The sequence below is a fragment of the Balaenoptera borealis genome, assembly GCF_965194805.1.
Source record: "Balaenoptera borealis genome assembly, chromosome: 1".
Lineage (NCBI taxonomy): Eukaryota > Metazoa > Chordata > Mammalia > Artiodactyla > Balaenopteridae > Balaenoptera > Balaenoptera borealis.
Window position 1 is genome coordinate 175,449,362 of NC_138860.1, and position 26,800 is coordinate 175,476,161.

Sequence of the window (26,800 nt, forward strand, 5' to 3'; positions counted from 1 at the left end):
CACTTAGCGTGATGATGTCTAGATCCATCCATGTTGCTGCAAATGGCATTATTTCATTCTTTTTTATAGCTGAGTAATATTCCATTGTATATATGTACCACATCTTCTAGAAGGATTTTTTTGAGTGAATCTGTGGTGGGCTGGAGTTGTCATGAGCATCTTGCAGGAGGAGAAATCATCCCAGCTGGCTTTGAAGAAGAGGGACTCTGGCTGAGGGAGAAGAAATGGCATCCCCAGAGACGGGTCCAGTTCAGATAAAGGCACTTCTTCAGTGTACTTATCTTGTGTAGTCACCTTACTCTTCCTTAGTATAAAATAATACATTTCCTGTAAGAACTTTAGAAAATGCAGATGAGCAAAGGAAGGAAAATAAAAATACCTTTAATTCTACTACCATCGAGAGATAATTCCATGAATATTTTCACATATATCCTTCAGACTTTTTTCTCTACGTGTGTATGTGTTTTAACGAGCCTGTACCGTACATAGTTTGTGCCATGCTTCTTAGTTCCCCGACCAGTTCCCTTAGCAGTGAAAGCGCGGGGTCCTAACCACTGCTGGACCTCCAGGGAATTCCCCATGCTTCTTTTCATTTAACAAAATACGGTGACTCTTTACCAGGCCACAAAACAGTTTTCTCCAGGGTTATTTTGAAGGCTGCATTCGCCTTGCATTGGATGGACTTACCATTATGCATTTAACCAAACCCCTATTGTCAGACATGGATGCTGTTCTCTTTTACTTTTATTCTTTTTACTGTTAGAAATGATATCTGGATGTTCCCAAGTTCTTCAATAATCCAGATGTCAGGGGCTTCCCTGGTGGCGCAGTGGTTAAGAATCCATCTGCCAATGCAGGGGACACAGGTTCAAGCCCTGGTCCGGGAAGATCCCACATGCCGTGGAGCAACTAAGCCCGTGTGCCACAACTACCGAGCCTGCGCTCTAGAGCCCACGAGCCACAACTACCGAGCCTGCGTGCCACAACTACTGAAGCCCGCGCGCCTAGAGCCCGTGCTCCAAAACAAGAGAAGCCACCGCAATGAGAAGCCCACGCACTGTAACAAAGAGTAGCCCCCGCTCGCCACAACTAGAGAAAGCCCACGCGCAGCAACAAAGACCCAATGCAGCCTAAATAAATAAATAAATAAAAATAATCCAGGTGTCTTCCTTGTCATTAATAGTCCCACAATCATAGTTCCTCATGACTATGGGGGTCCTAGTTCTTTCATAGGTTCCTTCCTCCAGGTGCTTCTGAGAGTCCCCAAGGAAGACCTCGTGTTCCACAGACCCAGACAAGCTGGGTTGCAGCTTGTCCTCTCGGCCAGCCAGCCCAGCTTGCTCCAGCGACTGCACCTCTCCCGACGGGCCCTTCTTGGCATTTTGTAACCTCTCTGGCCCTGATCGCCCCACGCCCCTTTGTCCCAAAAGTCATCAAAGGCCCCACATCCATCATAGTCCATTCAGGAACACAGAAACCTATTGAGTCTTTCAAACCAAGAGACTCTCACAAAGGGGAACTGGTTACCCAGGTGATGGAAGAGCTGAGAATCCAATCATGGATGGGAAGCAGCCCAGAGAGTCACCACAGCAGGCAGCTGCTCTGTCCTTTGAGCTAAAGGGGAAAATAGGAGGAGATGTTGTTATCAGAGCCCAGGCCACCTGACAGAGAAATGGTGGCAGCTGCCTGGCTGGAGGCAGCTGCAGCTCCAGAGGAGACACAGCCATTGCAGGGGATGCCACTCAGAGCTGAGGAAGAAGGGGAGAAATACCCTGACTTCTCTCCTCCAGCTCGCTGGCCGTCCTCCAGTGCCTCCCATTGGCTGGACCTAACAGGAAACCATTGACAAAGGAGCCTGGGAAATGTAGTTTCCTGCAATTAATAGGAAAGGACTGGCACAATATCATACCTTAATTCCCCCAAAGCACAGCTCAAATGTGGCTGTGCTGTCAAACAAACTTTGCCAAAGACTCAGAGATGACAGAAAACAATTAACAACACAGAAAAAAAAACCCTTAAATACAGATCCCTGGATATCACGGCCTACTACATCCCAAAGCCAAGCCCTCTAGAGCCTCCCTTAGGGTCTGCCTGTCCTGCTATAGGACTCAGCCTGCTGTTGTGTGGCTGGGGCCGACCAGACTCTCCCCAGAGGCAGCGATCTCTGATCATGTCTACCCTAACCAGAGTCCAGGCCCCTTCAATCTTCTCTTGAGGCCCAGCAAGAAGAGGAAAATCATTTCCTAAACACCCATCCCAGTGGATTTCATGTTATCCCTATAGATACACCTCCACATGGTGGAACAGCTTGGGTGAGCAGTTTGAGCCTTCATTGTCCCAAACCAAAGGCCCACTCCTGAATTTTGCCCCCATCTCTAGCACAGTAGTAAGAGTCACTGAAATCTCTGATCCATTTTTTCCTAACGTTTGCAGTTCCCAGACCCCAAAGGCTCCGTGTAGGAGTGCCTGGACTTCTCACCCCCAGCAGCCTCTCTAGGAGGAATGCTATCCCCAAGCCCAGCATCCAGCGTGGCGGACCTGCTTTAATACGTGGCATAAGCAGGGGCAGCAGACACCCTATATCTCCTCCTGCCAGAACAAAGCCGAGGAGTCTAGCTCTTCCTCTGCCACCAGGAACATTCCGGAACATATTTTCTGCTCCTTCATCTGCTCCAGTTGTTTTCCTCAAGGTGAATCCCTGAGGATGGAATCAGTGAGGCAAAAGGTATTTGTAAGTTGCAGGCTTCTGATACCCGGTGCCAAGCTGCTCTCTAATAAGGCTGTATGTCGTGGATTATTTTTACGTTTTCTGCCTCTCAGTTCCCTAATAAAGCACTGAAGAATCTTGGGATGAATCAGCCACCAGACCAGATAAACAAGCCAGTCTGTCACTGTTGCTGTTTTCTGCAACTAAGAAGGGAACTCCCTTGGATCCCGCCCAGAACCTGGAATTCCGAAGCAACGGGCCAGGTACCTTTGTACCCAGCTCCCCATGGCTCAGGTCCCACCTTTCCCTCCTTTCCCCGCCCTCGTACCTGGGTGGAGCCAGCTGCCAAGGCGCCAAAGCTTCCCAGCCCTCCCTCTGTGCTCAGTCCAGAGTGGAGACCAAAAGAGGGCTCTGTGCCGGGCCCCGATGAGGACGTTGCTGATCATCCTGACGGCCGGATCCCTGGTCGGTGAGTGCCGGTCACCCTGTGGTCAGACCTGACCCCCACCCAGGAGCCAAGGATCAGGGTCGTCTCCCCCAGAACTGCATCCAGCCCCAGCACGACCAGTTTCAATTTCTTCTCTGCTGGGCTGACCTGGGTGCCGAGTTTCCCTGGAGAAGTAGATGCCAGCTCAGTTTGCTGGGGAGGATGAGAGGGTCCCTCAGACCCTGGGTTCTTCAGAGACTCAACTGACCCTCAAGACTCTGGGGATGCAGACACCTGTCTGAACTGGGGGTGTGGATCCCCCCACTCCAGTGGATGGAGAATTAGCTTAAGGGAGTTAGACATCCTTGGACCCCTCAAATCTTTCTGGTAGAAATTGTACCTCTGTTCCTCTGCTTCTGGCTGGCACTGGCCTCACGTGGGGAGGTGAGGGAGCGTCAGGAAGGACAAAGCTTGAGTCCAGCCATTGCCTCCTTCCACGCCCCTGAGGGGGCCTCTTCCAGCCCCTCGTGCCAGACCTGAAAGAACATTTTCTCCCAGAGGGCCCAGGTCTGCTGCATTAATAGGTCTTAAAACACCAGAGCTCTTATGAAAACAGGACGAAAAGGCACAGTTTTCAAATCCAATAAAGTGGACTTTTTTGATGTATCATTATGGAGAACTTCCAGACCAATGCATGAGATCCTAGATTGTCTCTCTGCTCCCTGAGATGCTTAAAAAATTCAGGGAACTTTCTGAGGAAGTGAAAGCATAGTCCTGACTGAAGAAAGGGGAGGGCTGGCCTCTGCAAGACCCCTTCTACCTTAAGTGCAGGATGAAGGCCATAAGGGGCCACAGCTGTGCCCTGCAGGTGCTGACCAGATCCACAGCGCTTCTAGCTGCCACCCTGGCTCTCCAGTCCGTCCTCCCCCTGGCATCAAACAGAACATTCACAGCACACTGGACTCATTGTGATCTAGGGAGACTTGATGCATCTCCCAAGAGACCTCAGACATGTCTCTCCAGACCCTCACCCATTCCGGTTGGAAGACTTAGAGGCTCTTGGCCCTTTACAATGTGGGACACAGGGGAAACAGCCCTTAGGAGGTTGTTAGGAGTCAGTAAGGTCACTCTGGAGCCCCAGGTGCCTTCATCCCTGGCATTCTTAGGCTGATTCCAGAACATGTTTGAACTGATTTTGTTTGTTTGTTTGTCCTTAGCCTCCCAACTGGTTGACATAGACTTGTTTTATTCAAGCAAATGAGAAAACTTCCTTTGATCACATCTCCCAGGCTGTCAGTTTCTAGACAATACACATCTCCCCACGATTTCACAATGTAGACTTTCACCCAGGAAGTGCAGAACCGACTTGGGCTGAGGAACCGGTGTTGGATTTGAGGAGGAAAAGGAATGAGTAGGCGAGAGGAGACAGAAGATCTCGTTAGCCCTCAACACCTCCTCAAAGAGAGGGGCCAGCCAAGGTCCACTCACACGACTTCAGGAAGCCAACTTGAGTTCCCTCCTGAAAAGTGGTGCCAACCTCCACCCAGCCTGGGCCCTTCACCTCCCGAGCATGTCCCAACCTCAGCCACTTACCTCCTCCAAACCCACATGGCCCCCCCAGGATACTGACCCTAACCAGCAACCCTCCCACTGCAGACCCTAGCCAAGCCCACCCCCAGACACACCCTGGCCTTCTCTCAAATCCCACCCTCTCTCTTGCCTGCCCTTGACCTCACCACCTCACCCAAAGCCACCATTGAGCTCTGACTTCAAGTGGACTCCCTCCCTCAACTTAAGACCCAGCCCTGAACCCATGTCCCTCCCTCCAGAACAGACCCCAATTCTGCCCAGACTCGGGTCCAAACAAGATACCAGCCACAACTTGAGGCTGGACAGCACATCCATCACATTGGCTAGAGGCAGAAGGAACCCCCTGGTCCCCTAGGCCCCATTCTGGGGGCTCCAGGAAGCCTGGAACACAAAGAGTTCTGCAGCTGCTGGGCCTGATCAACCCAGATTCAAAGAGGAATGTGGCCTTAGATTTAACAGGTGGATGCACAGCAGGGTTGGACTGTCCTAATATACTTCCCCTTCCCCACAAATGCCTCCCTTACAGAAATACTGTATGCAGACTTGGAGTGGAGGGGTAAATAACCCTTCACTCCCTCACACTCCGGACCTGCTGGCGCTCATGATCATGGGGGGGTGGGGGAAGGGAGGTGCACACACATCATATCAAAGACACGTGTACCCTCAGACCTCAAGGCCTTGACTCAACCGGATCTGCACCTGTTTATTTCCCACCCCAGCCAACCTCTGAGCACGCGCAGAGGCAGCTGCCGGCTCTGGCCGCCATTCTCCTGCGCTCTCTTCCTTTCCACAGACCGAGCTAGGAGGGCTGAGAGAAGAGATTTGTAAGTCAAGGGCTCTCATTTACAGTGAAGATTGCTTCTGGGGCAGTGCCCCCTCCCGGCTCCTCTTCTTGGGACTCTGGCCTTTGCTGCCCCTTCCTTGCCCCATTGTATCCACCCCACAAGCAGCCTAGCGCTGTGATGGGCATTGCAGGCCGCCTCTCTGAGCCTCAGTTTTTCTCATCCATTCAATGGGCATAATGATAGTACCTGCCTCATCAGGTTGTCAGGAGGATTTGATAAGGAGACTTAGCCCAGTGCCCGGCACTTTACGTGCATTTCAGACATGTCAGCTGCTGCTGTGGTCATTATTGTTTATCTTTAGGTAAGTCCAATTATTCCCATTTTAGAGCTGAAGAAATTGAAGTTCTGGTTGCTTAAACAGCTTCCCCAAGGTCACGCTGCCCATATGTAACCTCAGTCAGAATCCACCTCCTACGATATCCGTGTGGCTGGGGAAGGCGCCTTTGCCCTCCTCAGAAGGCATGTGGTGGGTGGGCAGGGATTGGTTCGAGCAGCAGAGAAGCAGGAATTCACAGACATCTTCTCCACCCTTGTCTGAAATTACTGACTCTGGGCAAGTTACTTCTTAGACAGTCAACGTTTAGTTGAATACCTCTAAAATATTCCACTGGTGAGGACACTAACTTCAGACGGTGCTGAGAAATGAATGAACACCACAGCCCGTGTTGGCAAGGATATGGAATCATTGCACCACTCGAACTTTGCTGGTGGGAATAGGAGATGGTGCAGTCACCACTTTGGAAAACAGTTGGGCAGGTCTTCAAAAAGTTCAGCATAGGATCACCGTACGACCCAGAAATCCCACTCCTAGCTGTATACCCAAGAGAACTGAAAACACGTGTCCACTTAAAAACTTGTGCACATATGTTCACAGCAGCATTATTCAAAATAGCCAAAAAGTGGAAACAACCCAAATGTCCATCAACTGATGAGAAGATAAACAGAATGTGGTCTCTCCACGCAGTGGAATATGATTCAGCCATAAGAAGGAAATAAGTATCAATTCATGCTGTAATATGGATGAGCCTTGAAAACATGATGCTAAATGAAAGAAGCCAGACACAAAAGGCCACATACTGGATCCCTCTATTTACAGGAAATGTCCAAATAGGCAAATCCATCGAGAAAGCAGATTTTTGGTTGCTGAGGCTGGGAGGAGGGGAGGGATGGGAGTACTGCTCGTGGATACAAGTTTTCTTTGTGGGCGAAGAACACATCCTGGGACTAAGTTAGCGGCAACCGTTGCACAATTTTGTGAATATATTAGGAAACCACAGAATTGTATGCTTTAAAGTGGTGCATTTCATGGAATGAGAGTCATAGCTCAATACCAAGGAAAAAAGAAGTGAAGGGGAGCGGGGCTGGTCAGTTAGCACAGTCTCCGCTGAGTGAGTGCCGGCTCGCCCCTCGGGGGCAGCTTGCTAGGGGGCTGGGGCAGAGTCTTTGCGCCCTTCTTCTCACCCTGCTTCCACTTCCTGCAGCTCACATCGCTGAGGACACCTCAGATCTTCTTCAGCACGTGAAATTCCAGTCCAGCAACTTCGAAAACATCCTAACGTGGGACAGCAGGCCGGAGAGTGCCCCAGACACCGTCTACAGTGTGCAGTATAAGACGTAGGCATCCCTCCAACACAACCCCTTTTGACTCTGCTCTGGAACCAACCCCTCCAAGAAAACCCTTCCTTCTTCCTATGTCCCCACGCCCCCCACCCGGACTGGTGTCACACAGCAGCCCTCTCCCAGACATAGCTTTGCTCCTTTATGTTTCTTCTGCAGCTGCAGGGGGAGGTTAGAATAATGGTTACAAGCACGGGCTCTGGGGGCAGACGCCAGCTCTCTCCCTATAACTCTGGGTGGTTGGGTAACCTCACCAAGCCTCCATTTCCTCATCCATGAAGTAAAGTTAGCAACAGTACCTTCCTCCTAGGGTTGTTAGGTAGGTTCAATGAGACAGTCATTAGCACGTGTGCCTGGCAAACAACAAGCTCCCAATCATTGCTTTATATTGGGTTAGACTGGGTCAACAAAAAGTCGTGCCCACCCCCTCCCGGGCCCCCACCCCTCCCCGTTCCTGCTCGTCTCCTCTCCCAGGCAGGAGAGGAGGGTACATGGGCTCAGGAGTCTGCAAACCTGGGTTCCATTCCTGGTCCTGCCACTTCATCCTGTGGCAAGGCACTTGCCCTCTCCGAGGCCCAGGTCCCTCATCTGTCAGTGGGGCTAACGGTGCCCAGAGCGTGAACTCAGGCTGGCTGGCCTCACATCCTGCTTCCCTGTATGCATGCTTCAGACACCTGGGCAAATTTCACTTCCTTAACCCCCAGCTCCCCTACTTGAAAAGGAGGGAGAATAATGTATGAACCTCACAGCACCGTTGTGAGGATCATCCGCATAAAGGGCCTGGGTTCACGTGCTAAGTAAATATTCGATATCGTTACCATTATTAATAAACGACAGGCTTGGTGCCAAGCCTGTTCATGAAAGGTGTGCTCTGGCCCCTCCCTTGCCCACAGTTACGGAGAGACAGAGTGGCAGGTGAAGGAGGGCTGCCAGCGGATCACCCGGAAATCCTGCAACCTTACCGTGGAGACAGGCAACCTTACGGATCTCTACTACGCCCGGGTCACCGCCATCGATGCGGGAGGCCGGTCCGCCACCAAGATGACCGACCGGTTCAGCTCACTGCAGCACAGTGAGTGCCAGCCCCTCATTGCACGGGGTGCGGGACGGGAAAAGGATGGCCTCTTCCCCTCCGGAGTGGGTGGAGGGCCCAGAAGGGCTCTGCCTCCCAGGGCCAGTTAGGGATGTGGCTTTTTAGGGAAGGCGCCCTCAACCGGATGGCATCCCCAGTGTGGTCGTTCATCTTTCTCCATCTCCATCCCCACCTGCCTAGTTCAGACCACCTTAATCTTGCCACTTGAGTGCAACCAAGGCCCCCCTAACTCGGCCCTCCTACTCCTGCCTTGACTCTCTTCCGATCCTCGGTCTTGGTCTCGGCTTCGACATCACCTCCTAAGTGAGCATCCCCACCGCCAGCCTCAACAACCCCGTTTCACTAGGTCATCGTCTGCTATTCTCCGTCACCATAAACTGTTCACTGTCTTCAGAGCTCAGATCACAATCTGCAGTTACTGTGTTTGCTGGCACTTACATCATCTGCCTCCCTTACTGAAAGTGAGCTCCATGAGGGCGTGTGTGGCAGTGGAACCCACTGGGTTCCCAGCCCTTAGCATAGTTCCTGGCACATAGGAGACGCTCAATACGTAGCTGATGAAGGATTGAGTGGATGGATGGATGAGTTGCCAAACTCCTCACACATGTTAAGTAGGTGATGTTCACTAACTGATTTAAAAGCCACAGGGTTTTTTAAGAAAATAAAAAATAAAGTTAAACAAGTTATTTTATATTGTTTCTTGGCTTGTTCAGTTAATGCATACTTATTGTAGAAAATTTGGAAAATATAGAAATACACAAAGAAAAATAAAAGTAGGCCCAACTAATCTGAACACTTAAACATAACCGCAGTTACTAGCAACTGTATCTACTCTTTTGTGATCTGGTTGGTTGGTTGGTTGTTTTTTATATAATGGTATCATGAACATTTGCCCATGTCATTAAATATTTTTCCACAACACGATATTTCACGGCTGCGAACATGACCCATTCGATGGAGGTACTCTAATTGACTTCCCTAATTCCTTTTTGGAGGACACTTAACTCACCTTTTTCAATTTTATAAACAACACTGAAGTGAACATTCTTCTAGCTCAGATCTTTTTAATCTTGGAGGTCAATGGACTCTTTGAGGACTTTCTATAAATTAGCTTCGGGGGAGTGAGGTTCATGAAACCCTGAAACTGAGTGCAAGATTTTTGTATATGTACATTTTGGGGGAGAAAAGAACCATAGCATTCAATAGCTTTCAAACCATAGCATTCAAATTCCCAAAGGGGTCTATAAACCAGTCAAGGTCGTTTGGTTATTTGGAAATTCCATCTTGAGAGAGGTTGAAGTTTAGGCCTGACCTTTGAGGCTGAATCAATAATATTGGGCACCGCAAACATTGTTTGGATATGTAGTTGAACCATCAGTCCCCAAAGCTGTCATTGCCAGTAGACTAGGGGGCAGGTGCTCCGGGAAAACTCAAGGTAGGGATGTGTGGAGGCTGGGACAAGGGTATGATCAGCCTAGGGGTCCAGGGCCCCTCTCCCTGGGCTCTTCCCACTCACCCTTGATCACCCTTTTGCCAGCCTTACACCCAAACACCAGTTGCTTCTCTTCTCACCTTTTCATTTAGCTGATGCTTTCGGAAGCATGGCTGGGGTTGTGGTGGGAGGGGGTGGAAAGCAGTCATTTCCCAAGGTCCAAGGCAGCCTCTCAGACACTCCTGGCTGATTCTAACTTTTTCATTTCTTTTCTTTCTCTCCCTTTTTCCAGCTATCATCAAACCACCTGATGTGACCTGTATCCCCAAGGTGAGATCCATCCAGATGATTGTCCATCCCACCTACACGCCCATCCACACAGGGAATGGCCACCGGCTAACCTTGGAGGACATCTTCCAGGACCTGTTCTATCACTTAAAGCTGCATATCAACCACACCTACCAAATGGTAAATGAAGGGTAAATATATGTGCCACCTTGGTCCTTCCCTGCCTCGGAAACCCATTTCCCTCTCTGCATTGCTTCAAGTAGAAAGGAGGTGTGTTATATAAATCAGTGTTTCCCAGAACATGTCTACAGCCTACCTCTTGTAGATTCACACACACAATAGCATGCTAAAGCTTCTGACAAGTCCTGCAAAGTCAAGACTCCAGTTTCAATTTGCTTAATACAACTTCTCTCGCATGTATTTGATCAGAGAAACTCCTTTTATTTTGCATTACATGTATTTTTTTCTTGCCTAATGCCTTCTAACATCCAGGGGAACAACTTCTATTAACATCCTCAGGTGTCCACTTTGGGAAACACTGGAATCAATTTCTACTGCTGCAGTTCTTTCTGCTGGTTCTCCACTTTCTGTGGGAACTGGATACAGGCAGTGTCTTAAGATCAGTAATACTGAAATGTGGAAGGCAAAGGCATAAATTGTCAAATGTTATACATTTCTTTTTGTATTCAAAAAATAAAATATGTAGTGTTTCCCCCGGCAGTGTGTGCCACTAATTCATAATTACATTGAATGACTATTCCTGCACTCAAGGAGCTTATAATCTAATGGGTGGGGAGAGAGTTAAAACAAGAATTCAAATTCAAATTCATACAGCTATAGGTAGAGGGAAATAAGAGTGTTGTGTGGGATAGAATGGAGGCTGGGAGGGGAGAGAGGAGATGTCAGCTCAGAGAGATCTGGAAAGACCTCTAGAACAGAAAACTTTCTGGCGCTGATATCAATTTCTGAGGTGTACCAGGTAATATATGCTTACTGTGTCATTTAATCTTCATCACAAAACCTATGAGGTAGTTGCTATTATCTCCATTTTCTGAATGAGAAAACAGAGGTTCAGAGAGGGTAAGTCACTTGCTCAAGATTGTTCAGCAAATAATAGCATAGTCAAGATTCAAATCCAGCTTTGTTCCAAGCCCACATTCCTCCCCTCCCTGCTCCAATGGCCTACACTGTCCCACCACGATCAGAGAGAGAAGCAGGAACACTTAGGATATTGTTGGAAAGCACAAAACTGCCCATTTGGGCTGAAGCACAGGGACATGTAAAACAGTTTCTCAAAACATGGTCCCAAACCAATGGCATCAGAATCTCCTGCAGCCTTTGTTTAAAATGCAGGTTCTTGGGGACTTCCCTGGCGGTGCAGTGGTTAAGACTTCGCCTTCCAATGCAGGGGGTGCGAGTTCAATTCCTGGTTGGGAAGCTAAGATCCCACATGCCTCACGGCCAAAAAACAAACAAACAAAAAACCCATAAAATGCAGGTTCTTGGGCCCCCTTATAATCCGCTTCATCAAATTCTAGAGTTGCGCCCCTGGGATCTGAATTTTAGTGAACAACCCAGTGCTTCTTACTCACTCTGAAGTTTGAGAAACACTGATGGAGAGGAACAACGCTAACCCTAAGAAGCCAGGCTGGGACCATGCCGTAGAGGTCGGGAGGGCGGATGGGGGAATCTTTATTTATTTCAGTAGTCAGGGGGAGCGATTAGAGATTACAGAGCAAGGAGAGTCTTTATCACAACTAATTTTTGGCAAATATTTGGCGTTTGAATATTTTATTGTTATTGATTTACAACTTAATTCAGTTTGTGATCAGAGAACATATTCTGTATGATTTCAGTGCTTTATGGAGACTTGTTTTATGGCCCAGCATATGGGCTATCTTGGTGAATGTTCCACGTGCACTTGAAAAGAATATGTATTTTGCGGGTGTTTGGTGGAGTACTCTATAAATATCAATTAGATAAAGGTGGCTAATAGTATTATTCATATCATCTATGTCTTTCCTGATTTGGGGGAGGTCTATTGTTCTCTTAATTGCTGAGAGTATTACAATCTCCAGCTTTGATTGTGGATTTGTCTATTTTCCCTTTTAATTCTGTGCCTATCTGAAGCTTTATTATCAGACACATACACATTTATGATTGTTATAGCCTCCTGGTGAATTGACCCTTTTATCATTATGAAATTTCCCTTTTTATCACTAATAATACTCTTTTTATTGAACTCTACCTTATCTGCTGTTAATATAGTGATTCTAGCCTTCTTATATTTATAATTTTCATTGTATATCTTTTTACATCCATCTATTTTCAACCTACCTGTGCCTTTATATTTAAAGTGTATCTCTTGTAGACAGCATTCTGACAGCCTTTCCCTTTTTAAAAATTGAGATATAATTCACATACCACAAACTTCACCCCTTTAAAGTGTAGGATTCAGTGGTTTTTAGTATATTCAAGAAGTTGTCCAACCGTCACCACTATTTAATTCTCTCTATTCTATTTTCAAGTTCTCTGACTCTTCTGTCATCTCCAATCTGTTGTTAAAACCATTCAGTGGGAATTTTTACTTTAGATATTGTATTTTTCAGTTCTAAATTCTCTAATTTTTATAGTTTCTAGTTTTTATAGTCTCTAGTACTTATAGTTTATGCTACTGAAAATTCCTAGTCATTCTGTCATTATGAGCACATTTTCCTTCACTTCCTGAGCATAGTTATACCAGCCACTTTAACACTGTCTGATAATTCAAACATTTTGGTTATCTTGGGATAGGTCACCGTTAACTGTCTTTTCTCCTGAATATGAATTACATTTTCTCTTTCTCTACATGTCTAAAAATTTTGGAATGCATCCTGGACATTGTGAATGATATGTTGAAAGGACTCTGGATTCTGTCATATTCCTCCAAAGAGTATTGATTTTTGTTTGTTTCTTTGTCTTAGTAGGCAGTGAATTTGGCTGAACTTCAAACTCCAAAATCTCAGTTCAGTAAAGTTCAGTTGAAACTTTAGCTGGGCTGCTTGGAGTCTACCCTGCTCATGCGTACTTCAGGCACCAGCCAGGGATTTGGGCAAAGTTTATACACAGAATTCAGGCTCTCTCTCTATGAAGCTCTCCTATCTGTGATTTCTCCCTCACTTTCCAACTTTTGTGATTGCCCTGAACTCTGTCTTCTGGTTACTCAAACCAGTAAGATTACAGGGTTTTTCATCTAGGTTTCACCCACTCCACATGGTATAAATGGGGGCCTGCCTCCAGGCTATAAGACATTAAAAAAGAGAGAGAAACTCATTCAGTGCCATTCCCTTCCTCCTGTCTCTGGTATCTGCCTGCTTTTACTTACTTTCCAATGCTTATAGGTAGTTTTCATTTTGGCCAGAGTTTATAGCTGTTATTTTACGGAAGGTTGGTCCAATAGAAGCTATAAATTACTGGGAGCAGGACGAGGAGAGATCAAATGTAGAAATGAAAGAGTGATCAGGGTGGGAAGTCAGGGGGGCTATTGCAATGGTACTAGGCTGGAAACGATAAGGGCCTGAACCAGGGTGGAGGCAGTGAAAACCTGGGGAAGGAGGATTCTTGGGGCCTTGACAACTCTACTGGGGTTAATTTCAACCATATGAGTTCCACAAAACAATAAGCTGTTAAATCCATTCATGCACTTCTTCACCCACTTTCACCCCCTTCAAAAGAAAAAACAACAAATAACCCTAAACCTTGGCCTCCATGTGCCTGGAAAAGAGAAGGCGTAGCTGAAATGCAAAGGACCAAAAAGAAAATTCTTAGCTTTTAAGCTCCCAAGAACATAGCTCCTGGCCCTTTAAAGAAAATTTCATGGATTATTTCAGGGTAATCAGATACAAAGGATATGAGAGGGATTTGTCAAGAATGGTTTTAAGGTTTGAGCCTTGGATATTAGAACAAGAGAGACATTATTAACAGAATTAGGGAATCAAATACAGGTGCGGGTTTGGGGTTGGAAATGGGGCAGGACCCAGAGAGAGGAGATCAGGATGTTTGGACATGTCAAGTTAGAGATGCCCACAGACCGCTGTCCAGCAGGACACTGGCGGTGTGTGCCAGGAACTCCATAGCTCTTACTGAGATCAGTTTGGGGGTTATCCACACGTTGGTGATCACCAGAGCCACGGGTCCAGAAAAGATCACTAAGTGAGAAAATACGTGGAAAGAGAAGAAAGAATGGGTGAAGAGTGAAACTTGCAGAACAACACTGAGGGGCTGAAACCAGTAAAAGAGCAATCGGAGAGGTAAGAGGAGAACCAGAATGATGGAATGAGGCAGCCAAGGGAAGAGTTCAAGGTCAGAGAGGTTCGAGACATACACGAGGGCAAGAACTGAGAAGAAGCTCTAGCAGAAGGATGGGCAGATGCAAAGGAGCAAGGGCTTACTTCAGAAGCAGAGTGTTTGCAGGAGCGACAGGCATTCAGCCTCACCAGAGCCTAAAGGACCAAGCGGGCTGTAGGGAGGGAAGAGTGAACAAAGGGAGCAGGGACCTGTAATATGACCCGGGCCACCAAAGGATTTTGAATAGAGGAGCTTTATAATTATATTAATTGTTTAGAAAGATCACTGTGGCACCAGGATAAATTTGGAAGTAGACAGGGACAAAACCAGAGACTGGTGACCAGTAAGGAGGCCACTGCAAGAGTCCAGGCCAAAGATATTGAGGCCCAGTTAAGGCAGAAGCAATGAGGAGGCAAGAGAGGGATGGATATTCAAAGCATTTTTGATATTTTATTTTAAAAAAGGGGGGGAAAGAGAATTGGAAGAAGGAAGAATGGTGGGGTGGTGGTGATGGTATTGTTGGTGTTGGTGATGGTGGCGATAATAACAGCAGCTAGTATTTAGAGACTGCATGCTATGTGCCAGACACTGTTCCAAGTGAAAGTGCATGAAGTTTGCATCTGATTGGATTTAGGGAGAAAGCAGAAGGTAGGGGAATGGGAATGGAGCACTGCAGACTGACCTACCAGTTTATGGTTTGGGCAGCTGGTGGTACCATTTTACTAAGTGCAGTAACCCAGGCAGAGGTGTAAGCAAGCCTCCACATAGAGGTTGGTGTTTATGAGATGTTGTTCTGTGTTCTCTGTCAAATTCAGCACCTTGGAGGGAAGCAGAGAGAATTTGAGTTCTTTGGCCTGACCCCTGACACGGAGTTCCTTGGAACCATCGTGAGTATTGTTCCAACCTGGTCCAAGAAGAGCACCCCCTACATGTGCCGAGCGAAAACGCTGCCAGGTAAGTTCAGCTGAAGCCAGAGGGAACTGGGGACTCCTGAATTCAAACCTTGACTCTGTGCTTTCCCCCCTGTAACCAAGGTGAGGCTTGGCAGTGCTCTAAAAAACCATAGAAGGATTACTAGTGTATTATTAAAGTCAATCTTTGTTTATTCATAAATGAGTTAGCTGTTGGGTTATCATAGCAAATGTTTAATCTCCACACTCCAGCCTATGTCTGAATTTCCTCTCTCTGGCAAGCTGCGTGTGTATCCTGGCAAAGCATATTCACCTTGATGTTAACTCAAGTGAGAGATCCCAGGAAATAATCTGCAGATGGGAGAGCAGAGAAGATAAAAAGATCCCTCCGTACCTTCTAAAGTCAAATAAAAATAACAGTGATTATAATAGCATTTCTGCAGTGCCAACCAGGGACCAGACACTACGAAACACAGTTCTCGTGCTTCTGTGAAGCATCTTTGTTCCACTGAGGAAACTGAGGTTCAGAGTGGTTAAGTAACTTGCCCAAGATTGCACAGGTGGTGAGGGATGGAACTAGGCCTAATTCCAGAGAACACGTTCTCACCACTGCACTACCACAGAAAGAGTTTTGAGTCATTGGCTCAGTGGGATGGTGTCCCAGCCCACTCGACTCTAGCACATTGAAACTCTACTCTCATCGTAAGCATCCTAATGTTTTTATTAGTGCTTATTTTCATAGAGATAGAAATGTAATACTCCAAGTTTAGAGGATGAAAAAAGCGATCGCATTGGACTGGATGGATTTGGAAAACAGTCTCCACCTTAGTCATCTTGTTTAGATTAATGATGTCAGTAGGTGATTTCTGTTCTGATGAATAGAAGCAAGGCAGCTGCTAGAGGCTGGGCCCGAGGGTATAACTGCAGCTTGGTAGAAACATCAGAGGTCAGGTTCTGGTCCTCAGCTTTGTTCAGAAACTCAGCTCATTGGTTTCCCCAAAAGCCCACAAGAGACTCAGTTCTCCACCCGAGTCCCAGTGCATTTGTTTTCATGGGAAGATATGCCTGGTGGAACAACAGCCAGCACTGACCTCTTGCACGGGGCATGCCCTTCCCGGGGAAAGGGCCACATGAAGACCAGAATAGAATTTGGCAATAAGAGAACTAGAAAGAGGAAACCAACTTCACAGGCACTGAGTTGGGAGTGTGTATACGATTTGTGACTCTCCCCTGGACCTTCTAGATAAATCTTGTTCATTCCTGGCCCACCCCTGCCCTCCTGCTTATTGACAACATGTGGACCACTCCACCCATATCCTTCTGTTGGTTTGTCCTTATGTGATCTAGCTCATGATATGATATCATTTTTTTCTAAGACTGTAGCTGCTTTTATATGAATCATACTTCATGGTGGCTATTTCTTGGTGACATATAGAAAGCACCTTATCCTTTATAATCAAGTATATTAATAACAATTCCTACCATTTATTAAGTACCTACTCTATTGCCAAGCACTGTGTTAAATTCTTTACATATATTATCCCATTGAATCCTTATAACAATCCTGCAAGTTGTATAGCATTATCCCCATTTTACAGAGGAGGAGCTCTGGCTCAGAGAGGTTAAGCAACTTGCCGGTGACCACACAGCTGGTCAGTGAACCTAGTTAAGTTCATCTGATCCTGAAGCCTGGGCTCTAATCACCACTTTGCAATTTTGTTTAGAGCCTGTCCCCTCTACTGCACATTTATTCCTTTTACTTCCATATCATAATGAAACGTCCTGCCCTTGACCCTGTATCCCGGGGTCTGTCTTATCCCCAGAGCCCAGAATCCCTCCTTTATCTACCTCTCAGAATGTCTTGGACCATCAACCCAGCATCTTGATGCTGGAAAGGGCTCTAGGTGTTGGTTCACCCCATCTCTTAATTTTACAGATGAGGAAACGGAGGCATCACTGTGTAGTGGCTGTGAGAATGAGCTTTGGAATTATACATGTCAATCCTGGCTTCTCCACTGAGTAGCTGTGTGACCTTGTTCAAGTCACTTAACCTCTCTGAGACTCAGCTTCATTATCTGTAAGGAGTGAACATCCATGGCCATCTGTTTGGTGGGATAACATTGGTGGAGCACCCCACACAGTGCACGGCATGTAGTAAGAGTTCAATCATCGCTGGCTACTGTTATTAATAAATGGTAGACCAGAGAGGGTCGTGCAGAAGATGAGGGTCTCATCAGTGGCTGAGCCAGACCTCTAACATCCCACATTCCAGTGTTGCTTCCATTATTTCTTCCTACTTCCCCGTGAGTGAAATGGCAGAAATGTTCCAAGTCCCTGTCCTGTCCTGGTACAGGGAGCAACAGTTTTCCAGTTACATTAGGCATGTCATGTAGAGGCATTTGGGTCCTGTCTTCTCCCTGGTGGAAGTACATGTGACAGGGGAAGTGGGAAGCTGACCCAGAGAGGCCCAAGCCACAGGGGCTGGGGGAGGAGCGAGGAGTGGGCTAGAAGTAAAGGCTCCAGCAATTCCCAGGGTTCACAGTCATTGCCAAGGTCACTGGCAACTGATGATCAACTCCCCAAGCTGAAGCCACACAGGGGCCAGGAACAGAAGGATGGTGACTTGGAGAGTCAAGACCCCCAGGTAATACAAATCTCCAGTATTAACAAAAACTCCAGCTACCTCTTCCTTACCAAGCCACTCGCCAGTCCCACTTGAATTGGTGACAGGAAGTGTGTCATGCCAAGACCTGGCTGCACCCACCCATCCCGAAGATGCAGGGCCATAAGGAGGAGGCTCAGCGTAGAGCCCTTAGCCATCCTCTCCTTTTCGTTTTCGAAGGGTGGTGCCTCCCCAGGCTCACTTCTGAGTGAGGTCTTCCCAGCTCAGATCTTGGTAGAGAGGTGGGGAGGACAGACCCCTCCCATTGTCACATCTCCCCTCCCTTTGACTCTTTCCCCCGCCCCCACCAGGAAGGCAGGACTGTCCTTAAACCCAGGCAAGAGGGACCCTTTTCTGAGCCCCGCACTTTAGAAAGCCCCGCTCCCGCCCTGCTCTGGCCCTCCCCACAAGATGAAGAGTCCTTAGGTCCACATGGGCAGATCCCCCTGGAATCTGTGAGCTCCGAAATTCCCTGTACAGATGGCCAGAGCCTGTGTCCAGTCTCGGCAGATCTCCTCCTTGGGTCTTTCTTCCAGAGGGCAGACACTCTGTTGATGTTCAGGCCCTCGGCCCAAAGGGTGGCCAGCGGGTGGGTATTTGTAGGCGGCGTGGATGAGCTTGACCATGAGCCCGTATCCTTGGGCGTGAGGCCCCTGGCAGTGTGGGCTGGAGCCAGGCTGGGCCTGCGGGAGCTTCCCCCTGCACCTCCACCTTTCCGCACGGCACCCCGAGGCGTCCAAGAATCAAAAGTCAAGCCTTCCGTGTTGTTATGAAAAGTATATCTGTCAAGGTGGGAGCACAGAACATATTTTACTTAACAATGTAAAAACATGATGAAATTCCGAATATTTAGACGTACGGTGGGTGGCCCTCCATTTGTGCCCTCGCCCCGGGCCCTGTAAGTACTGGGGATAGGAGAGGCCTTCCCAAGCCTGGCCCGAGAGGCAGGGGAGGAAAAGGCCCAAGTTGGCAGTACCCACACTGGCAGCCTCACCCTTCCTGTTCTGGCCTCTTGCTCACCTAGATCAGACGTGGACCTACTCCTTTTCCGGCGCCTTCCTGTTCTCCGTGGGCTTCCTGTTCGCAGGGCTCTGCTACCTGAGCTACAGATACATCACCAAGCCGCCTCTGCCTCCCAACTCCCTGGTGAGCAGGGGTCCTGGGGAGGATGGAGAGGCCGAGGGGAGGGCACGGGCCCTGGGACCCCAGCTCTCCCTCATTTCTCCCTCCAGCCTAAAGATGTGGCTGGCAGCTCCCCCGGTGTACGGAAGAGAGCTAGGGATCAGGAAGAGAAGGCACGGAATAGAAAACCCACGTGGCTTTCAAGGGGACGCACACCCTGCCTGAACGGGCAGCCCAGGTACTGCCACCTGGGATTGCAGGCCCACTGTTGCCACATCTTCACATTTTTTCCAGCGAAGTCAGAATTTCAGATTGTAATGTGAAATCTCCCATGTTTCAAATCTTGGCAACTAATTTTTTTAAACTAAGCCCTTGCAGACCATACACGTCACAGCGGCGGCCCAAGTCTGGCCACCAGAGCTGCGTCTTTGTTAAAGCAGCCACACCCGCTGCAGCGCCTGCACAGTCTGGGGCTCGCAGAGACAGCTCACGTCCATCCACCCCTCCAAGTCAAAGGCCAGATGAGCCATTTCCTGTAAAACTCTCCGGGCCTCCCCTGCCCCCCATTCTTCCCCACCGTTCTCCCCGCGTGAGGCCCTTAGGGGCCCAGAGCTGAGGAGCAGTTGAGCCACCACCTCGAGAGCATTCCCCAAGGGCACCCCAAATCCGAGTCAGCTGCTTCCAGAGTGCCCGCCTCCTAGAGAAGTCACAGCCTACCCGCTCTCCCTAGACACCCAGACTCTGGAAGCGGCCCTCAGCTAACAGGCCGGGAGGCCTGTCCCTTCACAGAGGCCCCAGCACTTAGAGGAATCCCTGGGAAGGGATACGGGGCTCACACATCTCGGAAAAGCCCCCAGATGGTCTACCCCTTCCCCTCCACCCCCAGCCCTGTGGAGGACCGCGGCACGCACGGCACCCCAGGGGAGCTTGAACGCACTCTAACGGGCAAACTGTTCTCCCTGCACAGAATGTCCAGCACGTACTGACCTTCCAGCCTCTGCAGCTCATCCAGGAGCACATCTTAAGCCCCGTCTTTGACCTCAGTGGCCCGAGCGGCCTGGCCCAGCCTGTCCAGTACTCCCAAGTCAAGGTCTCCGGGCCCATCGAGCCTCCAGGAGCCCCACCGCGACACAGCCTGTCTGAGATCGCCTACCTTGGGCAGCCGGACCTCTCCATCCTCCAGCCCTCTGGCGGGCCACCTCTCCAGACACTCCCCCCACTGTCCTATGCCCCGCAGGCTGCCCCTGAGGGCGGGCCCCCGTCCTATGCACCTCAGGTAACCCCCAAAGCTAAACCCCCCTCCTACACTCCCCAGGCCATCTCGGAGGTCCAGACCCCTTCCTACACCCCTCAGGCCACTCCGGACAGTTGGCCTCCTTCCTACGGGATATGCGGGGAAGGCTCTGGCAGAGACCCCCCACCCATGACACTCTCTGGTCCCAAACACCTCGGAACTAAAGGTCAGCTCCAGAAAGAGGCACCAGCTGGAAGCTGCAGCTCAGGTGGCCTTTCTCTGCAGCAGGTGACCTCCTTGGCTATGGAGGACCCCCAAGAAGTAAAATCCTTCCACCAGCATCTGGGGGTTCACACGGACAGAGAACCTGACTCTGATGTCATACGCAGAGGGGAACCAAGGACACGAAGCTACGTAAAGGGCCAGCTGCCCCTCCTCTCCTCTGTCCAGATCGAGGGTCACCCCATGTCCCTCCCTTTGCAGACTCCTTCCCGCCCATGTTCCCCCACAGACAAGGGTCCAAGTCCCTGGGGCTTGCTGGAGTCCCTCGTGTGTCCCAGTGACGAGGGTCCAGCATCCGAGACTGAGGCCAAGAGCCCAGGCCCTCGGGCCCCAGACCTGGAGTCGCCCACGGAGCTGGACTCTCTGTTCAGAGGCCTGGCCCTGACGGTGCAGTGGGAGTCCTGAGAGGGAACAGGGTGGGCCTGGGGCTTTCTCCTGTCCCCACCCTCACCTCGCATCCTTGGCCGTCACTCCCGCACCCAGCGGCGCTACGCACTCTGCAGCCCAGCTCCGGGTGGAGGCCCTCGAGGAACCAGCGGAAGGAGGTTGCCGGACCCCTGCCGTGGCTGAGCTCCCTCTGGAGCAAAAAGACGTGAGAAGGGCTCCAGCCAGAGGAGTTACAGAAGTGCATCATATACAAACGAGCAAGTGCAAATGAGCACGTGCACGCCAAGTTCTGCAGGGCAGGACGGACAGTCAGAGTGCAGGAGTTAATATGGGGAATCTCCCGGAGATCCAGGGCCCCGGCTCCTAATACGCTGGACACAAAGTTCTCCATGAGCCTACCTCTCTTCATTCCTGGCCACTTTCATAATCTAGTTCAGCAGAGTGAGGCCTCTGCCTCCTCTGTGGTTCCCCAAAGGTGAGAAAAGGAGCCTGAAAAAGGACCCCTCATAGCAGACTGGGCAGAACCAGAACAACCTGCACTTCTGCCAAGTCCAGAGGCAGCCTGATGGCAAGACTCCAGGGAGGGGTGCGGCCTGCGGCTCATCCCCAACCAGGGCTACTGCCTGGAATTGCACCATTTCAGCTTCATTCCTCTGCTAGAGGCTTTACCCCAAGTGAAATGCAGGTCCACCAGGGAGGGAGAACACAGAAGCCTTTTCTGTCAGCAGGAGTTTCAGACCCTATCCTGGCAGCAGGGTTTGAAAGGAACATTGGGCCATGGGGCAACTGAAGGAGACACAACTACAAACTGTACCTACTTCACAACTATGGAAACTCAGCCTTGGATTCAGCCTACCTGGGTTCAAATTCCGGACTTAGTACTTACCAGCCATGTGACTTCAAGCAAATGAATCATGGCTCAAGATCTCAGTTTCCTCATCTGTGTCATGGGGATAATAACACTGACCTCACAGGGTTGTGGTGAGGATGAAATTAGATAATGTCTGCGAAGTGTTTCATAGTGCCTGACTCATGGACAGTGCCCAATAAACAGTAGTATTTCCTGTCGTGATTTTTTAAAAATAGGACGGTACAGGAGTGACCCACTCCCCCAATTCAGCTTGATTTTGGATCGGGCATTTTCTCATGGGCTTAAATTATCCTGATTTCCTCAGGATGCTCCAGGCCGAGCTGGAGGAGCTGGACTATCTAGGAGGGGGCGAGGGAAGGGATTGCAGGAAACAGGGTCCAGGGACAAATGGAACCTTCTCCTTGAGTTCACAGGTGGAAGATGCTTTGGGGGTGACAGCAGCATTCTCAGAGGACCTTCCTCCCCGACACCCCACCAGAGGCAGCACAGGGCTACCCTGTCCTCCTGCCCTTGCACAGGGTCCTTGTCTGAGCTTTCAGCACGCTGTCACATCCTTTGTATCATTGCATCTCACGTGACCCCTATGATGAGGAGAAGGGGCTCCCCCCACAGGCCCCCACAGAGCCCGTGACACAGTTGGAGCTCAAACCTAGCGATTTTTGTCTTCATCAAGAGAAGGAACTTTCCACACCAGTTTGGATTCTTGTAGGATGAGACTCCTGAGGCATAAGGAGGGGAGGGCCCCATGGGGTCCCCGAGGGGCAAGCGCCCCCGACCCCATCCTGTCCCAAAGCCCTGTCTGAACATTTCTGAGGAACAGCATCAAAGTCCAGTTGCCCCGGTGAGACCCTTTCCGGAGCGTGCAACGCCCTCCCTCCTCTGTACCCAGTACGAGTCCCCTCCTCTTCCTCACCCCTCCCCTCCCCTCCCTGCGACACAGCACCAGGGAACACTGTCCTTATCTGTTTGTAATTAATATTTAACATCTCTTCAGGGTCACTGGTTTAGACCCAATAGCTCCATAGCAGAGGGGTGGACCGCCCTCTCCAACACCCGCAAGCCCTTTCTCCTCCCGGCAGCTGCTACGTTGGCCCTAATGACTGCTCCCTTCCCCCAAACTGCAAACAAGTCTGCTTCCTGTCACTCGGGGTGAACTTGGCCAAAGGTTGACTGTCTCACCTTGTTTAGTCATGAAAAACAGCTTAACAGCTGGACTCTTCTCACCAGGTGAGTGGGCCAGGGTGTCACAGGATTTTTTACTAAAAGCCATAAACACCTCTTCCAACTCACAAGGCCACAAAGCTCTCTAAGCTCCTTGGGGTGACAGTCGTTCCTACGGTCCATGACTCTCTGGGTCCTGTGACCCTCGTCAGGCTGGCCCTGTCCCCACCAGGCTGCATACCCCCTCAGGTCTCTGGCCTCCCAGGCAGGCAGCTCAGGCTACCAGCTAGGGGACAGCGTGTCCAAGGCCCCGGAGCTGGGCTGGGACGTTAGCATTCCTGAGGGTCCTAGGCTTTGACTCCACCACCAGGACTCTCCACAGCCTGGCCCCACGCAGTCCAGAGAAAGGTGAGTCTGCGAGGTGTCATCTGCCTCTAAGGCAGGCAGAGTCCAGCCCAGGAGCAAACGAATAGTAGTCCAGCAGTGGCTGCACGAGGAGAAGTAAGAGGAGGAGGAACTCAGCCCCGCTCCTGGGAAGTTCCTGCCCTCGATGGCTCATTCCTCCATTAACCTGCCATGATAGGCCGCATTACTGATATTTTGCAAAGGAGGAAAATGTGGCTCAGAGTGGTTTCTTGCCCAAGACGGTTTCCTGAACTTGCCTCACCATGAGAATCCCCTGAAGAGCTTACTAAAAATACAGCTTCCTCAGCCCTAGCCCAGACCTGCTGAATCCATAGCAACTAGGGAATCCAGATTCTTAGTAAACTCCTTTGATGATTCCTCTTAGGCAAGTGGAGGGAACCATGCTCTTATACCAATAGTTTTCCTATCCTTTGGCCTCAAATCATCCCCCTAGAGCCACCCCCATCTCCTCCCCTGTATGGGAGTTGGGGAGCTGCAACAAGGGGTGGTATTTCAATCTGGGATGGCTACAGATCCCTGGCCTCCCAAACCCCCGGCCCCAAGAGCACACAGGGGTTGCCTGAATTTCCACCCAGAGAATAGGGCCATCGGGGACGAGGGCTCCTCCAGAGTCCTGGAGGGCAAGGCTGGATCCCTCTGTGCCCATCCCCAGTCTGAGTGTCAGCCTGGACAGAGGGACACAGCTCTGAGACCACATCCCCACACCCTCAGCCCCTCAGCTGATTTTCCCTTCCCACTCTAAGGAGGAAGGGGCATAAGGAAGATGCGTTTTGACCTGCTAGTATGAGAAGAACAGTAACTGGAATTAACTGAAGTGTGAGAGCAGCAGAGGGAGGGAAGAGAGACTAAAGCAGGGAGAAAGGAGGTAGTGGGAGAACGCATTGGACCAGACAGTTCTCCACTTGACCACCAGGTGGAGCCATCAGCCAAAGACAGTTTGGTTGCTGTCAGAAAATGGTGTGGAGGTTCAGGATGGGTGGCAGGTGGAATAGGGTTCAAATGACTGTCCGTAATATTCATAAGTCCAGGGAGGGCAACGAAAGGGGAAAAGAGGGGAGAAAGAATGAAATATTTAAGAAGTACTAGCCAAGAGTTAAGTACTATACCAGGCATTTCATGCATTTTAACCTCACTTGAATCTCATAAACATTCTGCAAGATACGTATTCATTCATTCATTTTTGACAAGCATACACGGAGAATTCCCTGGCGGCCCAGTGGTTAGGACTCTGCACTTCCACTGCAGGGGCCACGCACGGGTTCCATCCCTGGTCGGGGCACTAAGATCCGGCATGGCATGGCCAAAAAAAAGAAAGAAAGAAAGAAAAAAAAAAAGCATATATCAAGGACCCAGTTGTATGCCAGGCACTGTTCCTGGGGCTAGGGATACAGTGAACAAGACAGGCAGGCAAGTTCCCTGTTGTCTTAGAGCTTGTATACAATTTGCAGATAAACAAACAGCCCAGTAAGGAGGCCAAGATCCCCTCATTAGTGAGTACAAGTGCCAGAGGTTGGGATTTTTTTTTTTTTAATATTTATTTATTTATTTATCTGGCTGCGCCGGGTCTTAGTTGCAGCATGCGGGATCTTCGTTGCAGCATTCAGGCTCTTAGTTGTGACATGCGGGATCTAGTTCCCCGACCAGGGATCGAACCCAGGCCCCCTGCATTGGGTGTGCAGATTCTTAACCACTGGACCACCAGGGAAGTCCTGAGGTTGGGATTTAAACCAAGGTTCATATAGCTCCAAGTCTGACCTCTGCTCAGCCTCATGGCCTGAGGGCTAGCTGTGCTCACATTAAGGCACATCAGGAGGAGGGAGGGCATCATTGGGTTAGGGTACATGGAGTACATGGGAATCCCACACCCAGAAGGAGGGGTGGAGAAAGCTCTCAGCACGCCTACAGTCGTGCAGTTATTGGTGGAGCTCTCACTTAGCAAATGTTGCTGGGTGCCAGACATTGCGCCACAGGCTCCACATTCCCTAATTGAATCTTTGTAATCAGACTGCAAGGCAGGCATCATTGACCCCACTGCACAGGTGATAAAACCAAAATGGCTAAGTGACTTGCCCAAGGTCATAGAGCTAGTAAGCGGGGGCACCTCCATCAGGCTGCTTTGGGGGGAAGGGGTTATAGAACCAGTTTAAATGTCTGTCTCGTGCTGGATTGGAAGCCCACACCTCTTGGCTGTAAAACAGATTCACACTCACTCTTCACAATGAATGTATAAATGTGGGTCTTGGAAATCCCTTCCTAGGTTGGGTCAGTATAAAATGGGAGAGAGGGCTTCCCTGGTGGCGCAGTGGTTAAGAATCCACCTGCCAATGCAAGAGACGTGGGTTCAAGCCCTGGTCCGGGAAGATCCCACATGCCACAGAACAACTAAGCCCGTGTGCCACAACTACTGAGCCTGTGCTCTAGAGTCCGTGAGCCACAACTACTGAGCCCATGTGCCACAACTACTGAAGCCCACGTGCTTAGAGCCCATGCTCCGCAACAAGAGAAGCCACCGCAATGAGAAGCCTGCGTACCACAACGAAGAGTAGCACCCCACTCACCACAACTAGAGAAAAGCCCGCGTGCAACAATGAAGACCCAATGCAGCCAAAAATAAATAAATTTATAAATTAAAAAAAAAAAAATAGGAGAGAGCCATCAAATGTTCTCTGCCCAAAGATGCTCTTAACCCTGCAGCCAGGGAGGAAGGGAGATGCTTAGGAAGGGGATTTCAAATAGGGCAGGAGACTGAGATTTTTTTTTTTTGTCAATATTATGACATAGTATGAGTGTGTTTCATGTTTGGTAATTGCAATCATTGTTGCTCTTGTTGTGGTCATCCATGTACAATGCTTGGTGTCAGTCTATTTATCTCTTGTAAAAATAAAATACAGTGTGTGTGTGTTTGTGGAAAAAAAAAATAAAAAATAAAAAAATTAAAATAAATAAATAAAAATCAAAAAACAAAAAATTTTTTATTGAGGTATATTTGATGTACAATATTACATAAGTTTCAGGTGTACAACATAGTGATTAACAACTTTAAAGGTTATATTCCATTTATAGTTATTATAAAATATTGCATATTCCCTGTGTTATACAATATACCTTTGTAGCTTATTTATTTTATACACAGTAGTTTTTACCTCTTAATCCCCTATCTTTATCTTCCCCCTCCCCCCTTCTCTCTCCCCACTGGTAACCACTAGTTTGTTCTCTATATGTGTGAGTCTGTTTCTTTTTTGTTATATTCACTAGTTTGTTTTATTTTTTAGATTCCACATATAAGTGATATCATTCAGTATTTTTCTTTCTCTGTCTGACTTATTTCACTTAGCATAATGCCCTCCAAGTCCATCCATGTTGCTGCAAATGGCAAAATTTCATTCTTTGTTATGGCTGAGTAGTATTCCATTGTATGT

At 49.1% G+C, this 26,800-nt stretch overlaps 1 protein-coding gene across 1 annotated transcript; it reads left to right on the plus strand.

Annotated features, from left to right (window-relative positions):
* Positions 1-26,023, plus strand: IL22RA1 (interleukin 22 receptor subunit alpha 1). Its single transcript, XM_082397889.1, has 7 exons — positions 1-3,176; positions 7,051-7,183; positions 8,080-8,258; positions 10,004-10,179; positions 15,141-15,279; positions 18,923-19,044; positions 19,988-26,023. The coding sequence occupies exons 1-7, from the start codon at positions 2,993-2,995 to the stop codon at positions 20,939-20,941; spliced, it is 1,887 nt and encodes a 628-aa protein (XP_082254015.1). The 5' UTR covers positions 1-2,992; the 3' UTR covers positions 20,942-26,023.
* Positions 26,024-26,800: the final 777 nt, after the last annotated feature.

Excerpts from the sequence above, each read along its gene's own strand:
- IL22RA1 (XM_082397889.1), top strand. The coding sequence starts at position 2,993 with ATGGCTCAGGTCCCACCTTTCCCTCCTTTCCCCGCCCTCGTACCTGGG. Across the intron at positions 3,177-7,050 it reads GACGGCCGGATCCCTGGTCG|CTCACATCGCTGAGGACACC; the intron begins GTGAGTGCCGGT and ends CACTTCCTGCAG. Across the intron at positions 8,259-10,003 it reads GTTCAGCTCACTGCAGCACA|CTATCATCAAACCACCTGAT; the intron begins GTGAGTGCCAGC and ends CCCTTTTTCCAG.